General features: G+C 38.7%; 2 protein-coding genes across 6 annotated transcripts in view; one reads left to right on the top strand and one right to left on the bottom strand.

Annotated features, from left to right (window-relative positions):
• The first annotated feature begins 1 nt into the window (after position 1).
• On the top strand, positions 2-7,093 carry NSA2 (NSA2 ribosome biogenesis factor). Its single transcript, XM_080680956.1, has 6 exons — positions 2-196; positions 1,553-1,740; positions 1,829-1,979; positions 4,163-4,342; positions 5,932-6,124; positions 6,860-7,093. The coding sequence occupies exons 1-6, from the start codon at positions 194-196 to the stop codon at positions 6,925-6,927; spliced, it is 783 nt and encodes a 260-aa protein (XP_080537082.1). The 5' UTR covers positions 2-193; the 3' UTR covers positions 6,928-7,093.
• Positions 7,094-7,987: 894 nt separating this feature from the next.
• Positions 7,988-25,297, bottom strand: part of FAM169A (family with sequence similarity 169 member A) — a 52,714-nt gene continuing 35,404 nt past the window's right edge. For all 5 annotated transcript variants that reach the window (XM_080680953.1, XM_080680954.1, XM_080680955.1 and 2 more), the window contains 5 exons: positions 23,253-23,292; positions 22,483-22,633; positions 16,995-17,151; positions 13,028-13,231; positions 7,988-11,894 (listed from right to left, as the gene is read on the bottom strand). In XM_080680953.1, the coding sequence (XP_080537079.1) occupies positions 11,346-11,894; positions 13,028-13,231; positions 16,995-17,151; positions 22,483-22,633; positions 23,253-23,292 (1,101 nt within the window). In that variant the 3' untranslated portion in view covers positions 7,988-11,345. The remainder of the gene's footprint in view (positions 11,895-13,027; positions 13,232-16,994; positions 17,152-22,482; positions 22,634-23,252; positions 23,293-25,297) is intronic.

The following is a 25,297-nucleotide window of genomic DNA, read 5'->3' as shown; positions in this document are numbered from 1 at the left end:
CGCTCTTCTCGCTAAAAGCGGAGAACAGAAGCTCGGAACGAATGCGTCGAGCTTTCGCTGGAGTCGGTCGTTTTAGAAGTGTCCCTTTCCTGTCGCGAGTTGCGAAGTGTTGGTTCGCAAGTCTTTGAGACCCGAGAATTGAGAGCTTCTTCGCGCCCGGGGGACTACACCCGGCGGCCCGGCGGCCGTCACCATGGTGAGGAGGTGGCCTCGGGAGCTCGCTACGTGGGGCGTCAGAGTTGGTGGGGTCTAGGGTCCCCGGGGCGCTGGGGCTGGGGGTAAGAGGTGGTAGGCGGAAGTGAGATTCAGCTGAAGGGAATAGGGTAGACTTCGAGGGGTCGGCTCCGTGGAATGAAAAGAAACCTTAACACTGGGGACACAGAATGGGGTATTTGCCAGACAGAGCACAAGCTTGAGAGCAAGACAGGATTCACTATGTTAAATTCCTGGTTTCACCATGTGTTGCGTGGCCATCGGTGCCAGAACCTAGCGATAACCCTATAGTGTAGGCATTAATCCCGCCGCCACCTCATTTTACTGCTGAGGAAACTGAGGGCATACCTTGGCACTGGCCAAGCATCTGGTGAGTGGCGCAGTCCGGCTCACAGCCAAACCTTACTGCCAGACCCTACTACAACGGTAACCTGCTTCTGTGCAACATGGCATTCCACATACCTTGCACAAAGTTTACGTGATAGCAGTTGAAAACACCGCACCTGATGCATTGTACCTCGTTACTTAGCATTATTCTCCGTGGAGTTGGCTTTGTATCATTTTATTTTTGCTGTATTAAAATACAAACGGACTGGGGCTGCATATTTAAACAAAATTGGCATATAAAATAGGCAAAGGGGATCTCAGACATTGTTGGTGAAATGCAAAATAGTACAGCCACTTCAAAACATTTGACATATGTCCAAACAAAGGAAAAACTAGGAGGAAACATATCCATCACTGGTCCATGGATAAACCAGTGGTGATCTGTCCATACAATGGATACTGTTTGGCAGCAAAGAAAAGGAAGTGCTAATGCAACAATGTGGGGAATCTCAAAAGCCTTATGCTAGGTGAAAGAAGCTAGATGCAAAAGCTAAATATTTTAGATTCCATTTGCATTTCATTCTGGGAAAGGCAAAACGAGAGCAAAAGAAACCAGATTGGAGGCAGTAAAAGAGGAATGACCTCCAAGTGGCACAAAGCAACTTTCTGGGTTTGGAAATATTTTCTATCTTGATTTTGGTGCTTAAACAAGTGTATAGTTTGTCAAAACTGACGACTGTGTGAGCTCCTGAATCAGAGCATCCCTTTTGTATAGTTAAGTGGATTTTGGACAGTTCCCTTAAGTGAACAGTAACTTTCACTGAGATTATTAGATGTATATCCTGATGCCTCATATCATCCAGGATCAAAATTTATTTAATGTACATCATGTCAATAGACTTAATACTGCAAGTGTTTTTTAAGGAAGAGAATGTTTGGGTGAAATACAATCTTCTATAGTTCATACGTTGCTCAAAAGAAATTAAAGTTAACATTTTTTGTATCGTTATAGCCACAAAACGAGTATATTGAGTTACACCGGAAGCGCTATGGATACCGTTTGGATTACCATGAGAAAAAGAGAAAGAAGGAAGGTCGAGAGGCTCACGAACGTTCAAAGAAGGCAAAAAAGATGATTGGTCTGAAGGCTAAGCTCTACCATAAACAGCGCCATGCTGAGAAAATACAAATGAAAAAGACGTAAGTGATCGTTTGTTGTAGCAAGTTAACAACTTTTGAGTAATAGTTATTAAAAATGATAATCTTGAATCTTTTCCCTTTTTGGTAGTATCAAGATGCATGAAAAACGAAACACCAAGCAAAAGAATGATGAAAAGACTCCACAAGGAGCAGTACCTGCATATCTGCTGGACAGAGAGGGACAGTCCCGAGCTAAAGTACTTTCCAATATGATTAAACAAAAACGAAAAGAGAAAGCGGTAAGCAATAAAAAAATTAAGTCTTTACATCTTTTTTGTTCAGGAGAATTACTTAAAATCAAATTTGAGGGACTTGGTTTGTTTTTTTCAGTTTAATTAGAAACATGAAGTCCAACTATTCTCACTTAGATGTTGAAGTCTTTGTAAATTGCATTTTATGTAAAATGTTTAAGTAATATAATTGCTTTCTCATCAGCCAGCATGCACATAGTTTTCTTGAAAATTTATTAGAAAATAACATATCTTTAGTTTTTAAAAAATTATTTAAAAACAAAAAGTAAGCAGTGAATCTCAAATTTAGTATTTTAACAGCTTCCTATACTTGACAGCTCCTAATACTGTGCTATTGTGAAGGATACAACTGCTGCTTGTTTATCCTGCCCTGCAGTGTGTCAAAATTGTTTTAAAAGTTAGATAGTGGAGCCTTAGCTGGTTTGGCTCAGTGGCGCAGCCGTGGGCAAACTACGGCCCGCGGGCCAGATCCGGCTATTCTATCCGGTTCTCTTGCTCTCCCCTCCGCTCCTTTACTTTGAATTTATATTAGTTCACACAAACATTCCATCCATGCTTTTGTTCCGGCCCTCCGGTTCAGTTTAAGAACCCATTGTGGCCCTCGAGTCAAAAAGTTTGCCCACCCCTGGGCTAGAGCATTGGCCTGTGGACTGAAGTGTCCCGGGTTTGATTCTATTCAGGGGCACATGCCTGGGTTGCAGGCTCGATCCCCAGTGAGGGGCATGCAGGAGGCAGCTGTTTAGTAATTCTCTCTCATCATTGATGTTTGTCTCCCTCTCCCTTCCTCTCTGAAATCAATAAAAATATATTTATTTAAGAAAAAAAAAGGTTGGATAGTGGGAAACATCCTCAAGTGATTGAACACAAAAACTCAGCAGTTAAAATTTTTTTTTCTGGATTGTGCTTAGTGTTAAATTCTGCTAAAAACAGAGAAAAAGGCATATAAACTGTTTTTACACACCTGGTGATAGATAGATAGAAATCCAGGAAGCAAAAAGATATGTGGTAACTATTTAAAGAACCTAACAGTCTCCAAATTTCATTTTTAAGATGTTACTGCTGGTTTTTTTGTGTTGTGATTATCCAAAATTAGAATGGCAGAACTTTAGCACCAAAAGAAATTTAGAGGTTATCTAGCTAACCCCTCCTTATTTTACAGATAAAGAGATTGGAGTCTAGGAGTTTGTAAATCATCTGCATGGTCACGTGTCTATGAATTGGTAGAGTGGCCTCTAGGACCTTTGTGTTAGTAATAAGTCCTGCTTCAGTTTTTTCATAGAATTTAATGTGCATTCTAGGGAAGTACAAAATACCTGGTGATGATTTTGTCTAGTAATGCATTCTAAAAATCCATTTGAGGTAGAAATACAAAGATGTTAAAAGACAGTCTTCCAGTTTTACACTTTAGTAATAAGCACATATACTGCCTGGAGAAGTCATTGCCTTAGTACAGGTGGTATTTTTCATCCATAACAAAGCTTTAAGATTTTTAGCTTAAGCAAACCATTTTATTTAATAACTAGAGGCCCAGTGCACGAAATTCATGCACTGGGGGGAGGAGGGTCCCCTCAGCCCAGCCTGCACCCTCTCCAATCTGGGATCCCTCTCACAATCCGGGACTACTGGCTCCTAACCACTCACCTGCCTGATTACCCTTTACCACTTCTGCCTGCCAGCCTGATCACCCCCTAACTGCTCCCCTGCCAGCCCAATTGACACCTAACTGCTCCCCTGCCGGCCCAATTGCCCCCAACTGCCCTCCCCTGCCAGCCCAATCTCCCCCAGCGGCCCTCCCCTGCTGGCCTAATCGCCCCCAACTGCCTTCCCCTGCAGGCCATCTTGTGACAATTTGGGGGCAGCTATCTTGTGATGATGTGGGGACGGCCATCTTGTGACACGAGGGCGTGAGGTTCAATTTGCATATTACATCTTTATTATATAGAGGCCTATGATGTACTTATTATATAGATGTACCTATGATATATAAACTAGTTTCAATTATCTGGGGGTTTGTGAGGAAACAGTGCAGACCTCTAGAAAACATTGGAGCCATGATCTTGTTGGTTAAGGAAAAAAGTGAATTACTGCTTTGTACAAATAAAACATGCGTGACTTCTTATTCCCATTGTCTTTTACTAACAATGTAAGTTTTAACTGTGGTCTATTTTTAGGGAAAATGGGAAGTCCCTCTGCCCAAAGTTCGTGCCCAGGGAGAAACAGAGGTATTAAAAGTTATTCGAACAGGAAAGAGAAAGAAAAAAGCATGGAAGAGGATGGTTACTAAAGTCTGCTTTGTTGGAGATGGCTTTACTCGAAAACCACCTAAATATGAAAGATTCATTAGGCCAATGGTAAGTCCCTTGCAAGAGTGCAGTGGCTTAAATATTAGTTGCTGTATTAAACTAGATAAAGCACATTACAGTTTCCTGAAATTCCTAAATTGATACAAAATATAGGTTGCAGCACATTTTAAGATTGTTTTTGTTACTTTAAGTTAGTGATAAAGGATTGCTTAGGACTTTTCCACTATCATCAAAATCTTGTCTTCAGTTTCTTAAGAGATTTGAGATGAAAAAGAATTTTCATTACATTGTCAGTGAATCTTCACTTTTAAAAATGGCTTATTAGGATCTTCATTTTCCACATGAAGTAATTTTACTCAATCAGTAAGTGATCTACTATATGCCTGATTCTTGTTTGAGAGCAGTTAAAAAACTTGAGTAGGGCTGTTTTCAAGAGTCAATTCTGGTTTACTAAGGGGAGTAGCTTAATGCTTTGAAAACATTCAGTATGCAAACATTGCATAAAGAAAGTTTAATATAAAAATGGGACTTCGTTGACAGCAGTAATGGTCAAAACCAGTCGGCCTATTCCTCCCCTCCCTCCTGCCACAACCAAATATAATTGAAGATACATTTTTACAAAAGCTTTTAAACAGACTGAATTATTCTTCCAACTGAGTATCCAGCTTGCTTAGAGAAACAAAGAATCAGAGGAAAGTTGGCAGTGTTACTCTAGCTCTCAACCTGAATAATTTTCAATGGATTAAAATGTCAAACAGCCTGTTTCTATAAAGTTCTATTGGAACACAGTCATGCCTGTTCATATTGTCCATGGCTATTTTTTTCCTGCAGAATTTGAGTAGTTTCAACAGAGACCATATGGCCTGCAAAGCCTAAAATACTCATTTAGGTCATTTATGGAAAACATCCTATCCACCCATCTCTAGATTACATCATGGACTCCCCTTATTTGATTTCATATTCATAATCTTCTAAATACATTTTGGTGATCTTATCAGTTCTACAGGGAGAGAACATGCCAGTCAGGTTGTTCTAGACTTTCAGTAGCTTGGCAGATATATATTTTATTGTGAATTAATCAGATGGCATTCTGAATGGTTTCTTGCCAGCTTGATTAATGAGTCCTTTACTAAGAACTTGATTTAGTATCATTTGCTGCCTACCTCTATTTAGGTAATTATCGCATTCAAGAGACTGCAGAGTGTTGTGGCTTTTTAACACGCAACATTCCTAAAGACCACATCGAGGTGACTGGGTGACTGGGGTCTCTTCCAGTCCTTGACCAGTGTTACCATCAGTGCAAAGAAAGCTAACAACTTCCATCATGGAAGTTAGCTGAGGTACTTAAAGACTTGGAATCAGAATGCTTAAATTTGATTGCATCCATTCACCGTTTAACCTATGAACAAGTCATTTAGTCTGCTAATCTTTGTTTTAAAAAGATAGGGGTAATTGTATTTATCCTGTAACTGAGATTTTTAGTCTGTAGAATTAATTGTATTTTTATTTGATGCATTAAGATTTTACTTTCAACTCTTTTGTTTTTTGTTTTTGAGACTTGGAAAAGATAAGCAAAAAAAGACCATAACTCATTGTTAACATTTTGGACTCAAACATTCTTGTGTTTATCTTACTAGGGCTTACGTTTCAAGAAGGCCCATGTAACACATCCTGAACTGAAAGCGACCTTTTGCCTGCCAATACTTGGTGTAAAGAAGAATCCCTCCTCCCCACTTTATACAACCTTGGGTGTTATTACTAAAGGTACTGTCATCGAGGTGAACGTGAGTGAGTTGGGCCTTGTGACACAAGGAGGCAAGGTTATTTGGGGTAAGTAAACTTGTTAGTATGGGGATGCTGCTCTTGGAATCCTAAAAACAAATTTTCAAAGTAAACAGCAAATTGTAATGTGGAAGAGATAGATAAGTTCACACTTGATGTAAATCAGATTTAAATCTTTAGGAAGAATACTTTTTGTAGAAAAAGTAGTTATGAATAAAATTTAACTTATTAGTTTTAGTTATATGAGATGTACTACATTGCTAGACTTTCATGCTGTATTTAAAAAGAAATTAATTACCAGGGAAGATATGATTATAACTAAAAAATATTGGAAGAAATACAATAAATTAACCATGAGTGGGAGAAGGAAGGCATATATCAAACAGCCACACTTTCAGTGGTAATGAAAAACTAAAATGTCATATAATTATAAATTCCTTTTCCTCATTTTCTTACTTTTCTGCTTTTAGTGCCCAGATAGTCCTAAACTTGAATGTTCTTTGAAAGGGAAGAATCCTATATAATAAAAGGCTAATATGCCTTCTACTGGGAGTTCGTCCAGGGGGGGCAGGGCCAGCCGGCTGACCAACCGCCCACAGTCCCTTCTCCTGGCCTGTGCCCCCCACCCCATCCCGATCGGGGGCGGGTCGGCCAGACCCCACCCATGCATGAATTCGTGCACTGGGCCTCTAGTATAGTATCTTCTATAACTCTTAATTAAAAGTTTTTTTTTTAAGTTTTTATTAGTTAACATCCCTCTTTTTCTTCATTTTGTTTCCTTAGGAAAATATGCTCAGGTTACCAACAATCCTGAAAATGATGGGTGCATAAATGCAGTCTTACTGGTTTGACAGCAGTTTCATACAAGTAACTTTGTAATTGTTGAAGACTATGCACCAATCAGGAAAACTCCTTTACTATGTTTCTGAGTGCTATCAAACAGCTTACATGTCTGCAGTCATCAAGAGGATTATTTATTCTATTGTAAAGAACATTAAAATGGCCCAGTTTCATAAATTGGTCTTTATTTTGGGGTCTGTTTATCATGAAATTGAATGATTAAAAAAAGCAATTATAACAGTTTCCTACTTCATCAATATCGGTATTAATAAGTGGGTATTCAGCAATGCAGAGCTAACATTTCTGGAAAAGCCAGTGTAACTGATGATACCTTTTATCCTAAGAGTTAATGCACACTCAATATGGGGCCTAGGCTATAAAACTATCATATCTAAAACCTCACCTCATTAGTCATCATTAGTCCTAAAAATGTAGCATTAACACACCTAGTAATGTTTGTTAAGTCTATAAAGTATTCACATTAAAGGCATACGAGAAAAGGTACACTACAGTAAGTCGAATTCAGAAGAAATTTAGATAAATCTTTTCTCGCATAATTAATCCTTAATTTCTTCAGACAGTAAGTCAGTAGTTAGTATTTTAAACTTTTTTTTTCCTCATATATAGTAACACCTACTTGGAACTGTGCTTTCTACTTGCAACATGAAAAACACCAAAATGTTTATAACTTTTAGCATTTTCTGTATTCTGAACTCAGGGTAGTATATTTATATTTTTAGAATCTGAAAAATTTGTTTAAATAATTCCAGGAAAAAATGGTTTTACAAAGAAAAAGACTGCACTGATAACCTTAAAAGACAAATATATTTGTAATCACATAATATAAAAAAAGATCATGTTTTAGGGTAACTGTCAAAGCACCTTTGTGATATAAATTATGTTTGTGGCTTTGAGCTTTAGGGTGTCTATATATTAATCTATAATCGTTTTAAATTGTTTTATTTTTAAAAATCTGTTTTGAAGGTACAACCCGTATGAACCAATTCAGTATCTAAACACATCATCAGTGAAATTAGAGAAAAGGGAAAGAATTTCAAAACACAGACCAAGAACAATCACAAAATATATGTTTAATTACTATTAAACTAAAAAAAAAAACCAACTACCAAGAAAATTTCAGTAAGACTTGCTATTCTAAATATTGCAATATCTTTTCTAAGTTCTAAAAACAATAGAAGGTTTAGAACACAAACAGGAAAAGAAAGGCTGGCTAGTCCTTGGGAATGACTATTCAGGATGATACAATTACTTCACAATGACAGAAGCTTAACCTTTCTTACAATTAGTTTTAACATGATTTTGCCACAAATAGAAATGAATGACTTAGATTTTGGAAGGTGAAAGAAAACACTGACTAAAGGTAAGCACATGATGCTATAGAACAGATATTTTTTTAAAATAAGCAAATTATTATACAAAGAAAGCTTGATATTAACAGAAACATAACTAATCACATCCATGAAATATCGGGCAACACCTTAAACAATATTGATGTTAAAGGACATACCAGGCAGAAATATATTTGTAAAATACTGTTACACAGATGAGTAATGTTAGTATAAATTCTTTATTTACACTTTAAGAATCTGTTTCAGTTTGCTGGTGTGACCAAATTTAGAAGGTAATCCCTAAGGGTAAAGCAGAACATAAGAGCAGATATCAGATACTAGGTAAACTCAATTTGATGCACTCATAACCCACCAAGATAATTTTCTAAAGTCACTGAAACCATTTTAGGTAGTATAGTGTTCTGGTCGGTCAGCAAAAAGTGAACCATTAATCACTAGTAGTTGTTATCCTTCCTGTGATAATTCTCTGTACTTAATGGAAAACACCATGAATATAGACACAATTTAAGCAAGTGTCTGATATTCTGTCATGCTATTTGATTTTACAAAAAATCATAATAGACCCTCTCGCCTTTAAAAGCTGTAGAGGAGCTTTATAATAAATTCTTAAATATACTTATTTCTGTGATGTCTAGCAATTGGATAAACTTAAAAGTAGAACTAAAATTTTGTTAATAACTGCTCTATATTACACAAGGAAATACGTATTTATACAAACTAAAATGAACTCCACGAATAGGACTTCTAAACAAAACAATCCACAAAGGATTACAGAATGTGACTGGACATTCAACAACTGGACTAGCTGTATGAAATCAAATTTCTGTCCTCTAGTTCTGAAAGTTTTACTCGTGACTTGCAAAAACAAGTATCTGATTAAGTTTTATTTAGTTTCCTGGTTGATATATTTTGTTACATCCTTTACTGAAAATGAACATGTTACTGAACGTGAATATTAGTGTTTTTCATGTGACTCACTTTTTCTTACTATCTGTAAGTGCCAAAATAACATTTTCTGCAAGACAACGTGTAACAAGTTTTCTTGTGTGCTGAACAGAAAGTTTTGAAATTGCCTAAAATGCATACCTTGTTTAAGAATAAACCAAACAAGTTCAACAAGTTTATACTGTTAGTCCCTAGCAATCATACATGAATAACTAACCATTTCTTTTTGTAAACTCAGTAACCATATTCACACATCAAGAGTTGTCAATGCATTCAACCTTAAATTCCACCTTTTTAAAGAAAGTGTTTTAAAGAGAAAATGAATAATCCCAAGTAAAATAAGTGTTAGATTTTTATTGTAAGAAATTTAAAATGGAAAGGTTAAGAATAAGAACTCACTAAATCTTAATCTTTAGTTCCCTATTTGTGGTTTTAACAAATGTTTTTCATAAAACATGTAAGACAACATAAACATTTGATAGGGAATTCGTACTCCTCATACTTTTTTCTTTCACTTATTTACATTTTTTGAGAAAACAGCCAAAGTGCTGTAATTTTCATTTAGTGTGAAATCTGGCTTATCCCAACCAATAATTAAAGAAAATTTGGGGATACAAGTACTCGAAATTTTACAATGAATAGAAAGGTTTGCCATATTGCTTGCTTAAAGAACTTAAATCTTTCTAAAATACCAACATCCCCCTGAAAAATGTAATGACATAACTTGACTGTGGACTAAAAACATTTAACATCAATCCTTAGCATTATTTGTCAAATAATGACAAAAAGTCCTAACTCGTTTTTTCATAAAGAACCAAGCCTGTTTTAAAAACAATCTCAGTGGTCTCAAAGCATTCTTCAACTTAAGTACACATCTGAGTATACATAATTCTTCCAAAGAGCAGTATTGTTTCGAGATTCTATTTGGATCCTAAGAATAAACATTTTGTTCATTTCTAAATAAATTACTCTACAAAAATTAACAATTGAGGGTTTTGTTGTGTTTTTTTAAGTTTTCCTGGGCAAAGGCCTTTGCTATGGCAACACAATGAACAGGCTGGCTTGTAACCTGTCCTCACAGAACAAATCAAGAGTAAAAAGTAAGACCAAAGGGAGAAAGCCTCCAATTTGATTTAAGGTCTGGTAACTACAGCTCCTAGGGCAGCATTATTGCTGTCATCCAGATCTAAGATTGTGGGCGCAGTTTCATACCTACCCAAAAATGATGCCAAGGGCATAATAAACTGGCAGGCAGGCAGGCAGATCTTTTGACAGGATTCACTTCGTGAGTTAGGGAAGTGGATGAACGCTGAGAGGAATATAAGATTCTAGTAATGGCAGTAGCAGGATTAAGGAGAACTCTTAGGAAGGGACCTCTTACTTCTAATGTATACATGTTAACTAGGTGAAAACAAAAGTATAGTCCCCAACTTTATGAGTACCTACATGCCAGAGTTAAATCCCTAGCACTACTGTTAATATTAGATGTTATAAAGAGTGAGTTGGAAAGTTTGTACCTATTCAGAAAAGTCAAATGAAGAAACTGCATCTATACAACAATGAATTAAGAGGCCAAAATACTGCCCTCATAAACCTTTCACCATAAATTTCTGGTATTTGTGCTCTCATTCAGTCGAAATTATTCTAATTTACTGCCATTTTTGTTTAGGCATGCCTACATTTTTTTAAATGGGGATTAGTTTTGATATTTAAGCTAAAACTTCTAGAACACTCCCCAAGTTTACTATTTAAAACTCAGTGTAAAAGACTTCTGTAATCCTCACAATGAAAAGCCTACTACTTTCAGTTTTTTAATTTCTATATCCTGAAATATTAATGGTCAGATGGCCCCAACTACTAAAGAAAATACAGTATGATCTGGTTCCCCAAAATTGAAACATGGTTAATAAAAATTAAAAAACTGTATTTACACAAAGTAGCCTAAAAATTAAAACAATGATGAATCCTAAGTCCTAAGGAGGAGGGAAAAACATCATAAATAAGCTCAAAGTGAAGTTCTGGAATTTTTGTCCTGTGCCCCGTGCTATTTATTACCATATCTTAAAAACAATCATGTTACAAAGAAGAGGATTTGTGATCCGCATTTCTTCAATTCAGGTCAGCTTGGCTTTCTTCTTAGCGGGTCCTTTATATCCTTTGGCCTTTCTTCTTAAATTCCGCCTGTCTACAACAGGCACTTCCACTTCTATTTCCTCTGAGCTGCTATCCACAGTTTTTTCTATTGACTGTGTAAACTGATCCAGTTGCTCAGAAGATGCTTCTGACTGCTCCTCTGACTGATTCTTCTGTCCTGCATTCTGTGAAAATGGCACATCTTCAAGTTCAACCTCGATCAAAGAACTCTGAGGAAGAACTGGAGATGTTTCCTGGGGCTCGGACACGCCCTCTTCAACCTGGTCTTCCAATGAGGAAGTAGTATTGGGTGACAAATTTTCAGAGATCGATTCTTCAGAAAATTCAGCTACCACAGAGTTTGGAAAACCACTGTCAGATCGTTCTTCATGTGGGATAGTGGCAACATTGTCTGAACTCCCAAAATGTGCCTTCTTTCTTGGAACTTGTGGCAGTTTCTCTTCTGTGTGCCCCTTTCCATCAGATGGGCCTTCGTTTATCAACACTTCTGAGTCAGTTACATGTGAGGTCTAAAAATACAAACCTGGTGAGCAAACTTTTCCAATATAGTCCTTATAGAATTATTCTTAGAAACCAATGTGTAATGACACTAAACTGCATTTTAAGGACTTCAGTATTCATTACTTTACTTAACCATGTGTACATATTCTAAGTACCAGTCAATTTCTTCAAAATTGTCTTTGATAATTTGCATACATTAAGTTCTTGCTTTAAAGTTATGATAAAAAGAATAATTTTAAATCAAAATGTACTTAAGATATTTTAAACTTCATATCAAGATTTTTCAAAGCAATGATTCAGCTCAAAAGTTTTTATTTTCTTGGTGTTACTGGAGCCAGAACCAAGAGTCCCTTGGGACGTGACACTGTGCTACCCCACTAAATTTGACTACGGTTTTGTTAGATGACAGGTAGGGCAATGGAAATTTTATTCATTTATTTATCCGAGATGCAAATAAAATAATCCTATACGATAGTTTTTTAGCTTTACATTAAAATATTCAAAATTAAAAATTAAATTTCTTTTAAAATAGTCCAAGTTTTTCCCACTAATCTAATGTTTCCCTAATTAAAACAAATTAAAATGATCATGTAAGCAAATAGGTACTCAAATATATGGCAAAAATTTTTTATCCATTTTTCTAAACTTTTCCCTCTACAAAGTAAAACTCATTTTGTAAGAATGAATTAGGTTATAAAGATTTTAATTTATGAAATATTACTGATTGCATCTTTGTAAAATACTAAATCTAATATGAAATTTAATTTTCCTAAAGGACTGTACATGTTAAAGGAGGAAAATATACATACTACACTGCCCCTGCCATGTCACCAACACTGGAATATGTTAACTATAAAATATTAAGTTAGCTCTAGCCAGTTTTCTCAGTGGTTAGAGCGTCAGCCCACGGATTGAAGGGTCCAGGGTTCAATTCTGGTTAAGGGCACAGCCTCAGTTGCAGGCTCAATCCCAGGGGCTCATGCAGGAGGCAACCAATCAATTTGTCTCTCTCACATCTATGTTTCTCTCTTTCTGTCTCTCCCCCCCTCCCTTCTACTCTGTCTAAAAAAATCAATGGAAAAAATATCCTCAGGTGAGGATTAATAAAACAAAAAAATATATTACGTTATTTCCCTCTTACCTTATCCTGTGCAACAGCCTCAGGGGGTTTTGAAGATTCTACCACCAGTGGAACAAGATTTGTAGAGTCTTCACTGGAATTAAAAGACTGCAATTTAAATTCTTCATCTAAAACTTCGCTAGTAGAGTCATCCTCTTCAGTTATAAGAGAGGTCTTAATAGTATCATCCATTACTTCACCATTCATAGGCTCTAATTCAGATTCCTACACAGAGGTGGAAGGGGATAAATTAGGACATAATTACAGACTCACTTATTTGTCATGTAATGTGGATCCATTCTCAGTCCTGTCAGGTACAAGGACTCAAGATAAATTCTACCACATTATAGGGCAGGGGTTAAAGAATAGTGTTATTGGGGAAAAGGGGAAATGTATGAGGCAGGGTCAATAAAAGAAAAGAATCCATAAGTACCCTAAACTCCTGTTCTCATGGAGAGAGAGGACAGGGAACTGGATACGCTATGGACACAGTGTGGGTCTGAGATTCAATAATGAGAACCTGCCCCTTCTTGCTCTTACTCCTCAAAGGGCAATCATGGGAGGAACCTTTTCAGTAAAAAGGCACCAGAGAGAGTCTAGATGTGGTGCCACCTCTTTACAGAACACCAGCTACTCAGCACTTATCTTTGGCGCCTGTAGGAAGTGAGTTTACCCTGCCAGGGGAAGGAACACTAGCAATCCTGTGGGAAGCTGAGTTAGGCTGCAGGTTCCTGCATGGATAAATGAGCCCCCAATCTCAGTTCCTTGTCTAGTTAACTTAGGGTCATTTCTGAACAATCCTCCTCCTTACCTCACATTAAAATACAGAAAAGTGATCTGATAACACAAACCCTGCAATTTCTAAAAATCTTACAATGTTTATCAATTTACAAGACTTCTATTTAAAGTCATATTTCTAATCCTACTGATATTCTAATGATTAGAAGGTATTTTATTACCATTTTAAAAATAAGAAAACTGATGCGCTCAAGTGTTCAGAAATAGATTTGGCTGAATTATATAGAACCCTTGAAATCAGATAAAGAACATTTTCCATAGGACTATTGGAATCAGGGGCTTAGATATACAAAATAACTTGCACAAAGAAGGCAATTATAATAAAACTCATAAAAGGACCATAGGGCAGAAGACATATCAAAAGGAAGAAAATGAGAAAAATAGAGCAAAAGCTTTAAAAAACAGAATTCTGGTAACAAAGTGAGAAGCAACAGAAGAAAACAACTCAGTCCAGCCAGTTTTAGTTTGGGGAACAGAAAAAAAGATAAGAAATTTTTTTTAAAAAAGGCTCAATACAGAAGTGATAAGAAAGAATAGAGATTGTGTTAAATTTAAGACAATAAAAGACATCTGAAGTAACATTATGAGACTACACTCTGGATCAATATTGAAAGTCTACAGTTATTGGTCATCCCCTTATTAAGACATGAGACTGGATGCATTTTCTAAATAGAGAGCATGAACCAAAAAGCAGAAAGTCAAGAACTGAGTCTTTTAGAATGTCCACAAAGATGAAAAAGCAGAACAGTCAAAAAACAAATAAAACAAAACTTAAGAGATAGGAAAACCAAGAAACTAAAATACAGTATAAAGCAAGGGCACTAGAGAATCTTGAAGAGAGAGTAGTCAATCTAGGTCAGGAAATCCACTGGAATTGCATGAAAGTGTCACTGGTGACCTATAATAGTATGTGCTCAATGAATTGTTGGACAAATTAAACTGGTTAAATGAAGTATGTACAGTTAATATTAAGTTTTTAAAAGAGAACAAAAGCACAAATATATATATATATGCCCATAAACATCTAGGTGCACATAAATCTTTTATATTTTTCAAATATAATTTACATTCAATATTATTCTGTATTAGTTTCAGATGTACAGCAAAGTAGTTTTAAAAATCATGTACTTTACAGAGTGGTCCTCCCGCTGCCTCAAGTACCCACCTGGCCCCACACATATTTATCACAATATTATTGACTATATACATATGCTATAATCTACATCTCTGTGACTACTTTGTAACTACCAATTTGTATGGTTTGATCCCATCACTTTTTTCACCCAGCCCCCTTACCCCCCTCTCCTCTGACAACTGTCAGTTTGTTCTCTGTATCTATGTGTATGTTTTAATTTTGTTTATTTTGTTCATTAGATTCTGCATATAAATGCAATTATATGGTATTTATCTTTCTCTGTCTGACTTATTTCACTTAACACAATACCACCTAGGTCCATTCATGCTGTCACAAAAAGTACAATTTTGTTCTTTTTTATGGCTGAATAGTATTCTATTGTGTATGTATATGTACCACAGCTTTTTTTATCCACTCATTTATTGATGGGCATTTGGGTTGCTAGACCACCTTCTTAACCATATATAAGAATAAACTCAAAATGGATTAAAGACTTAAATGTAAAACCCAAAACCATAAGACTACTATAAGAAAACATAGGCAGTAAAATATCGCACATTTATCTTAGCAATATATTTTCTGATATATCTTTTTGGGTAAGGGAAACAAGAGAAAAAAATAAATGGGACTACATCGAATTAAAAAGGTTTTGCACAGTAAGGGAAACTATCAAGAAAACAAAAAGACAACCAACTGAATGGGAGAAGATATTTGACAGTGATCTATCTGATAAGTGGTTCATATCCAAAACTTATAAAGAACACAGATAACTCAACACCAGAAAAGCAAATAACCCAATTAAAAAGTAAGCAAAAGACCTGACTAGACACTTCTCCAAAGAGGACATACAGAAGGCCAATAAATATATAAAAAGATGCTCAACACCACTAATCATCAGAGAAATGCAAATCAAAACCACAATGAGATGCCACCTCACACCTATCAAAAAAGTTATCAATAAATCAATAAACGAGTCTTAGAGAGTACGTGGAGAAAAAGGAACCTCATGCACTGTTGGTGGGAATGCAGATTGGTGCAACCACTATGCAAAACAGTGTGGAGGTTCCTCAAAAAATTAAAAATGAGCCCTAGGCAGTTTGGCTCTGTGGACAGAGTGTTGGCCCACAGTCTGAAGGGTCATGGGTTCAATTCTGGTCAAGGCACGTACCTTGGTTGCAGGCTCGATCCCCAGCCCTGGTCAAGGCACATGCAAGAGGCAACCAAGCGACGTGTCTCTGTAACTTCAATGTTTCTCTCTCTGTCTGTCTCTCCCCCTTCCTTCCACTCTAAAAATCAATGAAAAAATATCTTCAGGTGAGAATTAACAAAACAAAAAATTAAAAATGGAATTGACTTATGATCCAGCAATCCCACTTTTGGGAATGTATCTGAAGAAACCTGAAACATTGATTTGAAAGAATACATGCACCCCTATGTTCATTGCAGCATTATTTACAAGAGCCATGATATGGAAGCAACCCATAGGTCTCTTTTTAAAATATGTACTTTGTTTTCCAAATTTTCTATAAGAAAAAAAGTTATTTAAAAATAGAGTTTCAAGAAATAGAGGAAGCTACATTGGTGTAAGTTAAGAAAATAAAATTGGCAATGTAGTTTCACCAGTTTAGCTGCTGGTTGGATTAAGCAAACAGGTAAAAGATTTTTAAAGGAACTTCAGCACATATGAAAGAAGAAATAAGGAATCTGTAGAGAGGAGAAGATTAAAGATATTAAAGAAAAAGGACAGGAAATTAATAGAGAAGAAAAAAGAAGATATGGATAAATATTTGAGGAGCTGAAGAAATCAAGCCAGATAAAGAGTTTACTTTGTCACAAAGGATTTTCCTGTATGTTTTCTGGTGTTTAAAAAAAATGAATGTATTTTAGCAGGAATTTGTGGTCATATATATTTTTCTGGGAAACTCCTAACCAAAATAGGATTGCAATTAAAGGCCTGTTGGACCTTAAAGCATTCTAACTGGTTCTATAAGGTAGATTAAGAAAGTTAAAATTTCGTATACTTCCATTCATTTTATTTAGTAAGTGATCTCCTACCTTTTCACCATCTTGCTTCTCCAGATGTGACTGGGTTTCAGGTGCTGAATGAGCATCTTTATCACTACTTCCGTCATCAAATTCAATCACACTCTGTGCATGTTCTTCTTCTAGTAATTCTTCTGAGCTCTCTGATGTGTGTGCAGTAGACTCCAATCTAAAAACAAACAAACAAACAAAAAAAAACCATTCTTACATGCTTTCTTAAGGATGAATATGAATTTCAGGAATCTGTTAATAAAGTAACACTTTAGAGAATCAACTAAGTGTTGTTCAGTCAACAATTTCAAATTTTACAGGTCCAAGACCAATCTCTTCATCCTATAAATTAGTTCTCCTATCTTGTTCTCCAGTTCAATTAATAACATTACCATCTTTTCAAACATGTAAACGAGACCTTCCCTTTATTCATATTTGATAATATCTTATTCTATTAAAGTAAACATACATCTTAGTATACCTGGGACCGTAGAGTTTAAAGCTTTTATCCCAGCAATGGCATATTATAATGTCCCTTTCTTTCTCAAAAATATCAGTTTGGACCATATATGATATGGTTTAGTTCCACTTCCGAAATGCCTTTCAAACATATCCCTAACTTACTATTACCATTTTCAGGCCCCAATTCTCGCTGGAGAATTCTCACAGTAACTTGTCCCAATTCATCTTTTCTATATAGATATAGATGATAGATAGATAGATAGATAGATAGATAGATAGATAGATAGACAGACAGACAGAGAAAGAGTTGGGGAAAATAGTGATGTGAAAGAAACATTGATCAGTTGCCTCTCATTCACACCTCAACCAGTATTGAACCCACAACCTGGGCATGTGCCCTGACTGGGAATCAAACTGGCAACTTTTCGGAGCTCAGGACAACACTCAACCAACTTAGCCATGCCAACCAGGGCACCCAATTCATCTTAATACTTATTCTTTAGTAAGGTTTAGAGCTGTGTTTCTCCTATACATATCTGTACCTGTGACAGCCCCACTCAGAAAACTGATAGTTTTCTATGGCTTAGAGAATCCTATATAATAAAAGAGAAACATGTAAATTGACCATACCTCTGCTACGCTCACCAGCCAATCAGGAGTGGGTATGCAAATTAACACAACAAAGATGGCGGGTTAATTTGAATACTCAGGCGCCGAGCGACCTAAGTCCCAGGAACATCCTTGGGATCCAGGCCATTCCTAGCCTGTAGGCCCACACGTAGGCCCTGAGTGGCCGGGGTCCCAGAACACCTCCGGCCACTCCAGGCCTGTGGGTGCAGGCGCCAAGTGGCCGGTAGTGGGGCGGGAACATCCCCGCGTCACCATGGCAACGTGGCGGATGTTCTGCCCCATGGCCGCTTGCGCTTGCGGATGTTCTGCCCCATGGCCACTTGCGCTTGTGCCGGTGCCAAGCAGCGGCCCAGGTCCACGCCCCCAGCCCAGTGCCCACAACGCGGGGCTGGCTGCCAGCCTTGGGGGCGCGCGGAGACCAGGCGGCCACCACGCACGCAGCCCGGGGTCTCCGCATGCTCCCAAGCCCAGCACCCACAACGCGGGCCTGGCTGCCGGCCTCGGGGGCATGCACCCCCGGGCGGCGGGGACACACCCCTAGCCCAGTGGACACAATGCAGGGGGTCCTCTGCACATGAGCTGCAGAGAAAACACCTTTTCTTTTTAAAAAAATATATTTTATTGATTTTTTTTACAGAGAAGAGGGGAGAGGGATAGACAGTCAGAAACATCTATGAGAGAGAAACATCGATCAGCTGCCTCCTGCACACTCCCCACTGGGGATGTGCCCCCAACCAAGGTACATGCCCTTAACAGGAATCAAACCTGGGACCCTTCAGTCTGCAGGCCGATGCTCTATCCACTCAGCCAAACCAGTTCGTGTGTAAACACCTTTTCTGATCACTCATTGGCTAAGCTCCCTGTATGCTGCCACTTGCAGTGTTCTTGGTAACTTGGGTTATAAGAATCCAAGAAGGTGATTTAGGGTTTTTCCACCACACTCCTGGAGGAAAAAACGAAGGTCCGCTGCTGGAGGGGCTAAGAAATGTCATATCCTGCCCATTTGGCACAGTGGGTAGAGCCTCGGCCTGCCGAATGCAGGGTCCGGGTTCAATTCTGATCAAGGGCATGTACCTAGGTTACAGGTTCCTCCCTGGCCGGGGCCCAGGTCAGGGCTCATGCAGGAGGCAACCAATCAACGTGTCCCTCTCACTCTGATGTTTCTCTCTGCCTCTCCCTCTCTCTTCTACACTCTCTAAAAATCAATGGAAACATATCCTCAGGTGAGGATAAAAAAAAGAATGAAAGAAAGAAATGTCATATCCTATGAAAGACACATCTTGAAAATGCCTAAAGAAAGCTGTCATTTTTTCATGGTGAAGGTACTGGAGTCCATGTCGATGAAAACATCTTGGCGGCTGCGATGGCTGGCAGTGGCTGCAGCAGCAGGGTGATGGGGCTGGCGCCTTCCCCTGATCAGCCCAGTCGCCTCCCTACTAAGCCATCAATAGGACATTCCCTGAGGGCTCCCAGTCTGTGTGAGGGCGCAGGCTGGGCTGAGGGAACACCCCCTCCGTGCACTAATTTTGTGCACCAGGCCACTAGTAAGGTATATCTCCCTTTAAAGCCTGACAAGACCAGACCCTTATATTCTTACCTCCTACTAGATACTACTGTAACAGTGAGAAATTGTAACCCACCCCACCATTCTTCTTGACACCGTTTCTGTAAATGCTGATTCTGACTAATATGTAGCTTGTAGATGAACAGCATCCTATACAATAAAGAGGTAATATGCAAATTGACCATCACGCCCTAGCACAAGATGGCCACCCCATGTGGTCACAGGATGGCTGGGGAGGGCAGTTGGGGGGGACCAGGCCTGCAGGAGAGGGCAGTTGGGGGTGACCAGGCCGGCAGGGGAGGGCAGTTAGGGGCAACCAGGCTGGCAGGGGAGGGCAGTTGGGGTGACCAGGCCGGCAGGGGAGGGCAGTTAGGGGCAACCAGGCTGGCAGAGGAGGGCAGTTGGGGTGACCAGGCCGGCAGGGGAGGGCAGTTAGGGGCAACCAGGCTGGCAGGGGAGGGCAGTTGGGGGCGACCAGGCTGGCAGGGGAAGACAGTTGGGGACAATCAGGCCAGCAGGGGAGCAGTTAGGCTTCGATCAGGCTAGCAGGAGAGTGGTTAGGGGGTGATCAGGCTGGCAGGCAGAGGCAGTTAGGGGCAATCAGGCATGCAGGCCGGCAAGCAGTTGGGAGCCAGCAGTCCTGGATTGTGAGAGGGACATCCCTCGAGGGGTCCCAGATTGGAGAGGGTGCAGGTTGGGCTGAGGGAACCCCCCCCCCCCCGCCCCGCCAGTGCATGAATTTTGTGCACCGGGCCTCTAGTGTTTGTATAAGAATCCTAGGAACTAACTTCAGAAGATACAGACTCTGACCTTCAGTCATCCTAGTTCTGGGAAACTTGCTAATCTTTAACCATAGAACCAGGATGATGCAGAACAAGAATGGTGAAGACCAGGGTGACACACACCAGACCATCACTTCACCAGTTTTGAGATCCTTATCGGAATAGACTACGCTAGCCTGCATGTAGAGAATTACTCAACTCCCTCATCGTGATTTCTTTGTTCTGCTTCCTCTGTTCCTCCTTATAAAAACCTCTGTCTGCACTGAGATGTTGAGATGGGCTTTTGACAAAGAGTCCCCTATCTTCTCAGGTGACCAGCACTTGAATAAACCTTTTTCCTTTTCACCAGCATCTATCTCACAAGTTTGGCTTCTGTGGCAGCAGGCAGTTGAAACTTGGTTTCAGTTACACTACCATTTACCTTATATATCCTTATCAACATTCCCCTTAGTTTTGTGCCTTTGTTTGTGTTATTCCTGTAGTCTAGATCTGCACAATGCAATACAGTAGCCATAAGACATGTGTTCCTATTTATGTTAATTAAAAGTAAATGAAATGAAAAATTCAGTTTCTCAATTGCACTAGCCATACTTCAAGTGCTCAAATGGCACATTGGGTAGTGGCTGCCATACCGGACAGGGCAGACACAGGACATTTCCTTCATTACAGGAAGTTCTTTGGACATCCATGGTATAGAGCCAGGCTCAGCAAACTTTTCCTTTATGTTTTTTGGGCCACATGATCTCTGAATAACTACTCAACTCTGCCACTTAACTCAAAAGCAATCACAATAAACATGTAAACTAATGGATGTGCTACAATAAAATTTTATTTACAATGGTTGGCGAGCCAGATTTGACCTATGGACCATAGTTTGTGAATCCTTGGACTAGAAATTCTCTCTCAACTCTGCTTGTTAAGTCACCACTTATTTCTGAAGCCCTGGCCCAAATACCAAATGTCTCCATCCCCTCAATTAGAGTCAGTCACGCTCTCCTATGCATCACAGCGTTTTACACTTCTATTATTATACCATCACCATCTACTTTGCAATGCTCTTAACCTGTGCCACAAACAGACACATGTATTAGAAACCACTAGGTATTCTTCAAGGGCAAAGATAAAATTATGTTCTTTGTGATGTCTGAGTAAGCATTTATAGCCTTACTGTTACTGTTGTTTATGAAAAGCAAACTGAATCCCACATCATTCTGAGATGTTCAATTTAAAATACATTGTTACATTTCCTTCTAAAAAGTGTATTACATCAAAATGTGGCTCAGTGAGAAAACCATAATTATCTAAACTCTTATTCTTTTCACAAATTTCTTGATTTAAATATCTATTTATATTGCCTTTAACATGAATTTCTTACAAAAGTAAAACATTTACATACTGACGCAATTACACAAATGAAAAATTATTTACATAATGAAATTAGTAGTACAGATACAAAATTTTCTACATGAGTAAAATAATTTCATAGCTAAAATGGCAAAACTATGAATGGTTGATTCAGGAACAGTTGGTAGGACTTGTAGGGCAGAAGTGTAGTTTTAATATAAAATTAAAATCTTGTTTTCTTAAGATTCAAAGGAAGATAGAGGAAAAGTTTTGACCCAAGTGTTCTGTTGATTAAGAGGAGTTGATTGCATCATTGCAGTTATCACTAGTTTGTTATATCCAATACCCCAGTGAAATGAATCTGTTATAATGTAAAATTGAGGGTTTTTTGAATTGACCACACCTCAGTATTATTAAAAATTACAGCTACTGTCAAATTCAAAGTTGGTGATAATGACACATTTGGGATATCAACAGAATATTCTGGATTTTCATGCCTATGAGATTAAATTATGAGTTTATCCCACTCTCTTACTAGCAAATTCTCCCTATAACATTGTCAAAGTGACACCACTGGTAAGTGTAACCAATTATCTTGTAGAAAAATTCAAATACAAACTCCTATACCAAGGTCATTTGCTACATGAACAATATAATAATACTAAATGTTAATAATATGAAAATAAGAATAAACAAAATAATGAGGGTAAAATAAACAATACTTTACTTAATTACTGAAGCTGTGGATGAAGTCTGAGGTGTCTTTTCATCTTCCCCTTGAGAACTACTAAATTCAGAATCCTGAAACCGCTTTCCAATCTTTGGCCGCTTCAGATGACTACTTCGAGTACGAGTGGAAACTGATGTTTTATCATGACCTAAAGAAAAAGGGCAGACATGCAAGAACTATGCTGGTTTATATATATCCCCACCATTACACACTTCCCTCTCTCTCATATCAGACTTTGCAATATTCATTCCTCACATTTCCATGTTACCTTGAGCTTTACAAAGTGTTTTTGCATTTTCACTTATATTCTCTCCCAATAATCTCTGTCAACCTTACGATATAGTGTAATTTTAATATATTCTCCCTAAATTATACAGGGAAAATTATTTGGCTTAATATTAAAATAAAACATTAGTTGCACTGCATATGTGGAAAGATTAGATTTTTCTACTTTTCCTGCTTTCATAATATCTGACCAAACTAAATGAATATGACTGGGTAATTTGGACTGCAATATAATAGAAATGGGGCTTGTTTAATCTTGGGAAGTAAACAAGGCAGATGTTACTGTCCATATTTTACAGGTAAGAAAATGAGGAAGAGAGGTACCATAGTTCACTCTGTTCACACAGCAAAATCAGTGGTAGTGGTGGCATTAGAACCCAGAACTAGACTTTAGAGCTGGATAAGTTTTCACTTGCTCACACACACACACCCTAATTCTAAGTGTTTCAAATACGTTCTAATAGATCAGCTGAATTTCTTACCTTCAGAAGTGCTTGCAAAGGCATCTTTTAGAGAATCAATCTAAAACAGAGATACAGATTAAAACTAAATGCTTTAGATTATTTTTTCTTCCTGTGGATCTACTTTATTCAGTGTCAAAGAAAATCTTTTAAAACATTTTTCAAATAGCACTTTTTGTACTCACTATTCATCAATTAAAACTTACTTAAGAAATAAAAAGGCTATGTTACAGCCCAGTTTATTATGAGCCTAAGAACTTATCAAGCCATCTCATGTCTTATAGTGGTAAACACTGGAGTTTCCAGTATTCTGTCTTCAGCTACCTTCTCTTTTCAATCCATGCATTCCCTTTGTCATTTTATCCACTATCTTCACTTCAATATCTACTAGTATACAAGTCCCCAGTGGATGTTCCATCTAATTTCACATCCAACCTGTCTCAAACGGAACAACATCATTTTAATAATCTTTTCCCAATAGTATTCCCTATCTTGGTTAAGTGACAGTAACAATTCAGTCTAACCAGAATGGCTGTGAGATAGTAATGACTTCTTCCTATCCATCATTCAATCAACCTCAAAGCCTGTCAATTCTGACTTACAGAACTCTCAGCTGCCCCCTCCTTTGTATTGCCAATGCTTTAGTTCAGGCCTTTCTCATCTTCACCATGAACTGTTCTAATAGCCTCCTCACTGGCATCCCTCACTCTAGCCACATGCCCCATAAACCTCTCCACCCTGATGACAGTGATGCTTCCCATCTGCAAATTGTGCTACTCCTTTACATTACAAAAAATAAAATTTAATAGTTTATCACTACCTAAAATACAAACTCAATTTTTCCAAACTCAACATGCCATTTTCTTTCCACCTCTGTGTTTTATACATGCCATCCCTTGGAATGCCCTAGCACAGAACTCCCACACACCTTTTAAAGGTCATTGCAGAGGGGAGATCCAAGATGGCGGCGTAGGTAAACACCTAAACTGCTGCCTCGCACAACAATTTCAAAACTACAACTAAAAGACAGAACGTCTATCACCCAGAACCACAGGAAAGCTGGCTGAGTGGAAGTTCTACAACTAGAAGGAAAGAGCAAACAGCATTGAGGGGTGCACAAGCACTGAAAAGCTGAGGTATGGAGGCGCGTGAATCGGGCTGGCGATGGGGGACTGGGAGCGCTGCTTTTTTCAACCCGAAGGGAGACAAGCTTCCCGATTACTCCGAACTCGTTTCTAGGGAGACGCGGGGGACCCAAACTGCTACGGGGAGAAGCTGGACTATCTGCCGTGGGGTCGGAAAGTGAGGGAGGCTTGCTTGCAGGGCTGCGAGCAGGAACAATTGTTTATTGTGCTGGGGCGTGGGACCCGGGGACACGGTCGGAGACGCAGAGCCGCAGAGCTGGCTTACTGGTAGCCATCGCTGTTTGCCACGCCCTAGCCTAGTCACGTCCTGAGACCCTGCCCTGCACAATCTACGAACCCACCCAAGCTCCAAGCAGCAGCTTTAGCATATGAATGGCCTGCCCTATTGCAGCTTAACCTAGCAAACTTGCAGCCCGTGTCAGACAGCTCCAAAACCTCCAAACCCCAAGCAAAGAGGAGAAAACTGTAGTTCTTGCTGTAGCTCCTGCTGGGTGGCCTCAGACAGTAGCTGACCTGCACCCCATTGGAGATCCAGAAGCCAGTGTACCTAGTGGTCAGTGTGAGACACCAGATTTCAACTCCTCACATCCATAAGTGACACATTCAAGAGGCAGACTCAGTGAGCACCAAAGCCCCACTGAAACAAGTCCTGCACCATAAGCGTGTCTCCAGCACAGCAGTTCTTCCATTATAGACAGAGCGGGTCCTCACAGCCAATTGGCCTGGAGGTCAATTCCTCCCAGTGTACCAACAGCAATCAAGGCTTAACTACACCAAGACTTTGCACTCAGCCCACAAAGGGGTGTACCAAAGGCGTCCACCTCAGGTGATTGGGGAGGCTGAGCTACTGGCCCCTATAGGTCACCTACCACACAAAGCCACTCCATCAACATAAGGAAGCAGCAAAATGCGGAGACAAAG

The sequence above is a fragment of the Plecotus auritus genome (assembly GCF_963455305.1).
Source record: "Plecotus auritus genome assembly, chromosome: 7".
Classification (NCBI taxonomy): Eukaryota; Metazoa; Chordata; class Mammalia; order Chiroptera; family Vespertilionidae; genus Plecotus; species Plecotus auritus.
The sequence above is the reverse complement of the archived record's forward strand: the minus strand, read 5'-3'. Positions and strand labels throughout refer to the sequence as shown.

Bases quoted from the DNA above. Each gene is read 5' to 3' on its own strand.
- NSA2 (XM_080680956.1), top strand. The intron at 1,980-4,162 runs GTAAGCAATAAA...GTCTATTTTTAG, and splicing joins AAAAACGAAAAGAGAAAGCG to GGAAAATGGGAAGTCCCTCT. The intron at 4,343-5,931 runs GTAAGTCCCTTG...TTATCTTACTAG, and splicing joins AAAGATTCATTAGGCCAATG to GGCTTACGTTTCAAGAAGGC.